Raw genomic sequence first — 9,593 nt, forward strand, 5'->3', positions numbered from 1 at the left:
TCCGTGTTAAAATATATTTTAAAATTTAAAAAAACTAAACATCCTACAGTATTTTTACAGTCTTTATTTTACAGTTAAAATGTATGTTTATTCATTAAAGTCTAATGTTACAACTAATCATGGATATCTTTGACTTTTTTTCTCTTGAATATGAATATAAATCAGACTTTTCATACATTTGTACAACTTTGGGTAAATTAAACTGCACTAAAACACCAAGGATCACCAAAATAAAACTACTTTCTGGAAACTAATGAGCTAATGTGCGTCTGTGCAAAACACACACAAAAGATGTTGATGAGCTTTAATATGAACACGATGATTAACGAGTTGAAATATTTGATAGTTTGTTTACATTTCTGTGTTTGTTGGATTTCTCTCATTTGAAGTATAAACATGAAGTGATTAAAGCCAATACAGAAGTAAAGCCATCATGCTAATGAACAGCTGTAATGCACGTGCGTGTGCACGTTCGTGTGCGAGGGCATTAGTCTGTAAACGCGTGTCGCAGCCATATAATTACATAGTAAGATTAAAAAAGCAATTAACCACTTAAAACATGGATGGAATCATTTTCCCATATCCAGCCATCATAAGCAGTCGCAGTGAGGAAAAGGTGTACAGTATTTTGTTGTCTTGTTGTGTGTCTGTGTGTACGCTCGTATCAATGTTCGCACACTGGCAGCGGTGTTTGCACATTCAGTGTTTGTTAGTGTGTGTTTCTGATAGGCGCTAATTAACTCTAATTGCTACTCTCAATCATCCAGAGCGCAGCAGCACACTCTTTAACTCGCCAAACACACACACACACACAAACGCACACACACACACACACACACACACACACACAGTGATTGGGCAGAGGGCCAAAGAGCTGCGAGGAACAGCAAGGAGAGGACAGTTTCATCACAGCCAGTCTCAACATGCTGGTTTGGGAACTTTTTTTTTCTCCCACAACTCATATCAAAAATTCATAAAAGGTAAAAAGAATAAATTCTTTGATTCACAGTTTTACCAGGAGCGTTTTTGTGTTTTTTATGACTTAAAAAGTACAACCAAAGTATGAAAGTTAGAGCTGTCCAGGGTGATTTCAACTCAAGAAACTTATAACATTAGTTCTATAAATAAATGTAATGTTAAGGTCATTTCTACAACATTAAGAGCATGTTTACAACATGTTTGATAAAACCTGATTTAATTTATGTGTCTTCATAAACATATTAAAGCAGACATATCATGCCTTTAAATCACTATGCCTTTAAATATGAAACTGCATAATGTTTATCAACAGTTGTTGTTTGAAAAGGAATTTAAGTTTTTATTTTTGTTTTGTTTTTTGATTACTATTGTCTGAAATTAATTTTGGAAAAAATAGGCAGATAAGATTTTTTTTCTTTCTGCCTCCTTTCATTTCAAGTGTGATTTTTTTTCTCTTTATTGTGTATAAAATTTTAAAGATTTATTTTTAAATGAAATGAATAAATTAAACTAAACTAAACTAAACCCTCCTTCATATTTAAATCCTTCAGTTGGGTCTTTATAAAGTGGAACTGCAATACTTTGGTCTGAATTCCTCCTTATTGTAATGGTGCGTTCACACCAAACGCGATTTCAGCGTCAGGAGCAGCAGGTTTACATGCAAAGTCTATGGTGGAGGCGCTTCAAGCAACGTCGGGAAGTTCTGCGGCGCCTCAAGCGCGATTAGAGCAGCGCGATTTGAACGATTTGGACGATCTGAGCGTCGAACGCTCAGATCGTCCAAATCGTCCAAATCGCTGAAGTTAGAAAATCTGAACTTTTGCAGCTCGACGCGCAGCGTCAACCAATCAGAGAGACTCCACTGTGTGACGTAGCGACATATTTCCCGACGGGACAGTTTACTGAATGAGGTCCACTAACCTGAAACAGATGGAGCTCCTGCTCTTTAGCTAAAATGAGTGCCTGCAGTCGTGTCCTGATCCGCAGCAATGCGTGGCAGCGACTCATCAGACTGAAAAAAATAGTCCTGAAAGCGAGCTGTGAGCCTCTTCTCTGAATTATCTGGTGAATTAATTATGAATTAATTATCTGATGAACGTGACACGTTCTGGCTGTCTGTAAATTAAAGCAAAGCCACTTCCTCGTCCGACATGAAACGGAGCCCGACAGAGGAGGGAGGGGCGGGGCGGCTGTCGCCGTGCGGCGCTTCAACAACTGTCCTGCGTCTGACCTCAAAGTGCACGAGCTTCAAACTTCAGCGTTGGCTGCGATTTTGAAGCTGAAATCGCGTTTGGTGTGAACGCACCATAACTCCACAAGCCCCGCCTCTTTTCTGAGGTGTGTCTCAGATCAACTCATTTTGAGGCTGTCTCTTTAAATCCAAACAAGGCCCTTCACACCTCGCCCCCCTCCAGCTTCCAGAATGTTCCATTCTGGTTTGACAGATGGGTTTATGGTTATATAGCTGTGCAGAAACTTTTTATTTACAATTTAATTAAACGATGTGAACAAAGGAAGACTTGTCCATCCAGCCTTACATGTTGGAGCCAGAGTCTGACCCAGAACCAGAGTCTGACCAAGAACCAGAGGACAATGAAGACCCCCAGATTGTAGTCGGTAAGTCCAAACCTTTTTTGGCAATTCTGTTGCAAAAGCTGTGACGTAATAATTCAGAAAACATAGAAAATGGAGAACGGGCTGAAAAATATGACCCAAACGCAGCACCAGGAGAGACTAAACTTAACTTTTCTGCACTCCTAGTGACTCAAATTATGCAACAAAATGCATTTACCGGGTAAAAGAATGGATTTTGCGTGATACGTCCCCCTTTAAATCTGCCAAGTTTTGATGTAACTAATGATGGTTGTTGCAGCAGCAGCTGGTCAGTCTGCTGAGCTTTTCCATTAGTGAGGGAACAAGCTGGTAATAAGTCATTCTTCTTGTCTCCTTTCAAAAAATACCCACAATTAAAGTGTGAAAAACTAGTTACAGTACCACAAAGTTTGAGGATTTTAAATACTACTGATGACGCAGCTTTTATCACAGAAAAGATTCATTTTGTTAGCTTCGTTTTTTTCAGTTTTATCATTATATTTTTATGTAATAACCTATATTTCCCCACTTCATGTTCAATAAAACATCAGGAACTGTGCCTCAGTGACAAAACAAAAGATGGATACAGAAAAAAAAGTACGCTGGCAGAATTTGGAAGTGTCTGCAGGTGGAGGTGAGCTCCTCTGCTACCTTTGGCTCCCAGCAGCGTGTCCTTGATAAACTGCTCCAGGTCTTCAGCTCGTTTGTGGATCCTGTCAGCATCATCCTCCACCTGCTCTCCGTCAGCAGACACCTTCGTGGCCTACAAACACACACAAAGACAGCTACATCATGAAATAATAAACAAACCTTAAATAAATGAAAATGTTGATTTCTGTGTAAACAGTGAAGAAAAATAAGATCTTGGATGTGAAAAATTGATAGATTAGAACAATGCATGCACAATAAATTTAAAGCATAAGCGTGAAGACAAACACAAAGATGGATGACTTACTGACAAAAAGAAAATAACCTCACGCATTAATGCTCAAAGGACCGGCACACAAGAGACGGATGAATTTTTGACAGGCATGAAAAACATGCCAATACACTCAATTTAACTCACACACACAGAGTGAGAGTGGAGGTAATTACATGCGGTCTTGAGATTTGACAAGACCAGGCTATATCATTTTAGCTAGTGTGTGTGTTTGTGAGTGAGAATACATGCGATAGGGTACGGGGGATAGAACTACTGTCAACAAATGTCAGGGCCTGAGTCCCTAAAAGGTTCAGCCTGACAGATGTGAGTGGTTTGTGTCGGCACCCTCCACTCAAAACATGTTTGTCTATTTTGGTTAACTCCCCTCACAGACAAACACGGAACTCTAGTTTTAGGAAAAACACCAAATGAATGCGTAGTATTTTATATAGGGCTGTGTATTGGCAAGAGTTTGGCGATACAATACATATCATAACAGAGGGATCACGATACGATATATCCTGATATATTGCGATACTGTAAGCAAGGCAATATATTGCGATATATTGCGATTTTTTTGTCCAAAAATTCTATTAAATAAAAACCTCTTACTGAAAAAAAAAGAAAAGAAAAGCTAATGTTTACTTACAATGCTAATGCTACCCTTATTCTCTGGCGCTCAAGAGGTAGAGGAGCCAAATGGCTGGCTCACTGCTGCCAACTAGTGGTCAGAGGCTGAACTACAACATAAAAATGAACGGCTGGCAAGAAGGTTGACATTTTAAACCTTAATTAAAAATCGATACAGGGCTTTAGAATATCGATACAGCATCGGGAAATGAAATTTCGCGATATTTCAGTGTATCGATATTTTCTTACACCCCTAATTTTATATTAAATTAAGTTTTTAAAAAATTCAGGGGGACTCATTGGCAGGTCAGACGGAAGTCATCCGGCCTTCGAGCCGCCAGTTTAATATCCTCATTCTACATCAATTAAAAGTATAATGTCAACAGACATTAAATTGTCTTTAAAGAGCACTAAGTGGAGTTTTATGATGACATGTCATGTTTTTACAAGAACCTTTAGTTGTGTGGTGCACATGCAGGTGAACACTGTCATCAGTTGGTGGGACATGCAAACTGGAGTAAATCTTTGAAAATTGTCAAAACAGGAAGAAAATCAAAGACTAAAATACTCGACAGGCAACTTCTGCTTCACAGTAATTTGATGCGAGGCGTAAGCAGCAAGTAAAGACAGAATAATGTGGAGCTGAAAGGAAAAAGAAAAGGATTTACCCTGCTGTGGAGCTGGTCCATCTCAGTGACCAGTGATCCCAGGTTGGAGTCGGCCAGCTGCAGTAATCTCTCTGGAGCTTTCTGAGGCGACAACATGTGCTGCAGGAGAAACACAGAGATGAAAGGATCAGAAAAAAAAAATCTGGCACATTGTGGCTCAGAGTAAGGCTTTGAAACAGTTTTTCTAGAATTAAAGAGATAGAGGGGAAAAAAAAAGATTTACAATGAGAATAAAACTGACAACGTGAATTAGAGAAATATAAAAGAGAAAAAGCTTTATTACAGCCCAAAACACTAGCAGGCTGAAAATAAAAACTTGAAAACTACAGAAATCTGTTCTTGTTCCCTTCCATATAAATAACAAATTTTTTGAACAATTGAAAAACACATAGCATCAGACTAGTACACAGCAAAAATTGGAGTGTTTGAATTTCAGTCAAACTTTTGGGTGTTGATTTAAAACCCCCTAGTTTTATTTTAACACTTTCTGAGTAAACGGTCACCCATTGTTAGTGTTAACTCACAGTGTTGATTTCCTCAGTGTTGTCTCAACACTGGGCAGTGTTAAATAAAATAGGATCCTCAAGTTGTTTATCTTGTATGTGAATGACTTGGTTAATAATAATAATACACTAGTGTTACTTTTAACACTGTTGAAAAGTAAATGTGACATCCTGTATTGTTAAATACTAGCTGGTGTTACTTTTAACACTGAATTTTGACACTATCACTATTTTTTTGTTAATGTGACACCCAATATTGAATATTAAACACTGGTTGGTGTTAAATTAACAAAAAAATGTGTGTTAAAATTTAACACTTTCCCAAATGTTATTTTAACAGCAGTGAGTATGAACACATATAGACACTTTGTTGGTGTTAAATTAACACTGGAGTCCCATGAAGCAACACCAACTACAATTAGGACATGATTTCTCAGTAAAATGAAACATTTTTAACTTGTGGCAGAATATTTATTGTTTACCTTCAGCTCCTCTGTCATGTTCTCAAAGCGGTATAAAACCTTATAAGGTGGTGGCAGGGGTGTGGTCAGGGTGACATCAGTGATGATGCGATACAGACGGTCCATATCACTTATCAACAGACCTGAACACTCATCATCACACGCTGAAACACAAAAACACAGTTAGGAATGAGTGTGTGTCTGCAAACAGTTGTTTGTGTTACTTTGTTAGGTCTTATGGTTAACTTGAGCTCGGTTATCTGAAAGTCACATTTGTACATCTTACTTTCCTGTTTTGTGTAGTTTGTTTAAATTTGAGCGTGTGACTGTGGTGCTCATCGGAAAGAAACTGCTGCACTGCTGATGCATGAAATCAGTGCAGAGAAGCAAAAAACACACACAAACACACATACACTGCAAGCTCAAAAATACACACCTATGCATGCATACGCACCAAGAATTTAACCAAGACATTTGTTTTTGGCGGATGTGTCATTTCATTTCATTTTTCTTCAACAAGGCTGATGTTAAAACTTTTAACATTGAAAACCGATGATGAATTAAACACAATTAGTTTTTAGTTTAACAATTTCCAACGCAATCTACAGTAAACACACAAATCACCTGCTAGGGTCATGCACACACACATTAAACACTGTTTATTGTTGGTGTATGGTTATTTGTCAAATTAAGTAACCAACTTCAACACAGTGTGAAAACATCACACAAACATGACTTTGCTGGATGTCTGCTGGTGCAGTTTTATATTTCTGCGTAATTTCAACAAACTGGCGTAGAAATGAGATCAGTGGACCATTAAACACAAATAATGGAAATCAATGTAATTTAAGTGATTCTTATTTACACATTCGCATTGTGGGGTAAGTCGGACCCTTCAGGGTGGGAGTTGGACTCTGTTATTTGCAGATGATGTGGTCCTGTTTTTGTCATTGTGCCGTGATCTTCAGCTCTCACTGTAGCAGTTCACAGCTGAGTGTGAAGAGGCTGGGATGAGGATCTGAGTCCATGGTCCTCAGTCAGTAAAGGGTGGATAAATCTCCATGTTGTGGGTGAGGTTCTGCCTCAAGTGGAGGAGTTCAAGTATTTTGGGGTCTTGTTCACGAGTGAGGGAAGAATGGAGCGCGAGTTTGACAGATGGATCGATGCAGCTTCCGCAGTATTGCGGATGCTGTTCCGGACTGATGTGATGAAGAGGGAGCTGAACTGTAAGGTACAGGTGCCTGTTCATTGGTCAGTGTTCCTACCCTCACCTATCTATGGACACGAACTTTGGGTAATGACTGAATGAGTTTGCAGGTAAAAGCAGTTGAAATGAGCTGAACTGTAACTCAGAGAGCTGCTGCTCCTCCAAATCCAGAGGAGCCAGTTGAGTTGGTTTATCTGGGAAAGACATCTCCCTAAGGAGGTGCTTCAGACATGTCAGAATGGGAGGAGACCACATATACTGGAGGTCTCTTGACTGGTCTGGAAACACATTGGAATGTTCCCAGATGAGCTGGAGGAGGTGCCCCTGAGTGGAAGAGGATGGATGGATGGATGGATGGATGGTTGGTTAAGGAGGATGGATGGATGGATGGATGGTTGGTTAAGGATGATGGATGGATGGATGGATGGTTGGTTAAGGATGATGGATGGATGGATGGATGGTTGGTTAAGGATGATGGATGGATGGATGGATGGATGGTTAAGGAAGATGGATGGATGGATGTTAAGAATGGATGGATGGATGGATGGACGGATGGTTAAGGATGGATGGATGGATGGTTAAGGATGGATGGATGGTCAAGGATGATGGATGGATGGATGGATGATGGATGGATGGTTAAGGATGGATGGATGGATGATGGATGGTTAAGGATGATGGATGGTTAAGGATGATGGATGGATAGATGGATGGTTAAGGATGATGGATGGATGGATGGATGGATGGATGGATGGATGGTTAAGGATGACGGATGGATGGTTAAGGATGACGGATGGATGATGGATGGATGGTTAAGGATGACGGACGGATGATGGATGGATGGTTAAGGAGGACGGACGGATGGATGTTAAGTATGATGGATGGATGGATAATGGATGGATGGATGGATGGTTAAGGATGACGGATGGATGGTTAAGGATGACGGATGGATGGATGGATGGTTAAGGAGGATGGATGGATGGATGGATGGATGGATGTTAAGTATGATGGATGGATGGATGGTTAAGGATGATGGATGGATGGATGGATAATGGATGGATGGATGGATGGTTAAGAAGGATGGATGGATGGATAATGGATGGATGGATGGTTAAGAATGACGGACGGATGGTTAAGGATGACGGACGGATGGATGGATGGATGTTAAGTATGATGGATGGATGGATGGATAGATGGATGGATGGTTAAGGATGATGGATGGATGGTTGGTTAAGGAGGATGGATGGATGGATGTTAAGGATGATGGATGAATGGATGGATGAACTATTTAGACTTAATGAAATCAACTGTGAATTTAAGTTTTTACATTTTTAAATTCGTTCAGTGTATAAAACTCCAAGTTGCCGTTTTTGTTCTGCTTCCACAATAATCAAGATTCACAACATAAAAATCTACAGAAACTAAAGAACAAATAAAATTGGGGCTTATAGAATTTAGTCAATTTAGGTTGATGTATTGAGCAATATGCTAGGCTTTTGATACCTCTTGCAGATTTATTATTCCAGTTAATTTATTAAGCCTGGAGTCACCCTGCAGACAGACTCTCATAAGTTAAATCTGAATTTAATGAATAAATAATCAGATTTTGAACATCACTTTTCAGATCAATGCAGTGAAAATGTAATAATCCAACAAACTACATGACATCACAAATTAAAATTTAGCTGCAATTCTCTGTAAATTATGTTACACAGAGAAAAATGAGAATATTTCTGTATTTTGTTCACTCAAGGCTAAAAGGAACCAAAGAGCCAGGCTGTGTGCGAAAGAAAAAAAATAAAAATAAAAAACCTCTGAGTGCCATTACTTCTCATGTGAACAGCAGTCGGACTGCTCCTCTGTGTGCAAACCATCAGAACCAGGACTTGTGATTATGCTTCAGACGCTGAGGTGAGTGATTTGATGTCAGGGTGCAGCACTTCCAGTTTATAAGCACATGTTCTGTGTCTGAACAGACATGAGCAAGCGATTTCCGAGAGCAGCGATTTCACATCAGCCTCTCTTACAGCCTTTTCTTCCCTCCTCTCATCCACATGCAAACACTTACCTCCAGACAAGCTAATGGCACTAAATTGGCCTCGTCATTATGCTTATATTAAGAGTTAAATTAGCTCCCGACGACATTGAAATTATTTTCTGAATGACTTGAATCTGACTTCTGCCACCATTTTCTGTCTCCCATGGCAACCGGAGAAAAGGCCTTTGATTTGCATTTCATTGCCGAAATAAAGTAAAAATTACAACACTGGGTGACACTGCAGATGGATGAGGTGAAAGACTGACTCAAAGAAAGAAAAATAAAAGGTGATTTCATGTGGTGCAGCTCCTTATGATGCAACGCTTTTGTATTTAGAGTCTAATCTTTTTTAAAGATTTGAGTGTTAAAGGGATCCATGATTAAATGTCACAGACTTTATTTGATAAACATTTATTTTAACTGTAAAATAGACTGCAAAAATACTGTAGGATGTTCAGTTTTTATCATTTTTAAACTAAAAGTTTAAAAATATATTACACAGATGGGGCCATTTTATTTACACACAAAGCATTCTGGGTAAATGATGACGTGGATAGGTCCTCGGTGCGAGGCTGCTAGCGAGCTATATCCACCCT

General features: G+C 39.2%; 1 protein-coding gene across 1 annotated transcript in view; it reads right to left on the reverse strand.

The window, feature by feature from the left end:
* The window catches only part of lama2 (laminin, alpha 2), a gene marked incomplete at its 5' end in the record, with an annotated part of 234,410 nt that overhangs the window by 50,358 nt on the left and 174,459 nt on the right, over positions 1 to 9,593 (reverse strand). The window contains 3 exon segments of the mRNA XM_014015734.1: positions 3,223 to 3,334; positions 4,792 to 4,890; positions 5,777 to 5,919. Coding sequence (XP_013871188.1) covers positions 3,223 to 3,334; positions 4,792 to 4,890; positions 5,777 to 5,919 — 354 coding nt within the window.

Source organism: Austrofundulus limnaeus, unplaced genomic scaffold (genome assembly GCF_001266775.1).
Source record: "Austrofundulus limnaeus strain Quisiro unplaced genomic scaffold, Austrofundulus_limnaeus-1.0 Scaffold133, whole genome shotgun sequence".
NCBI lineage: Eukaryota > Metazoa > Chordata > Actinopteri > Cyprinodontiformes > Rivulidae > Austrofundulus > Austrofundulus limnaeus.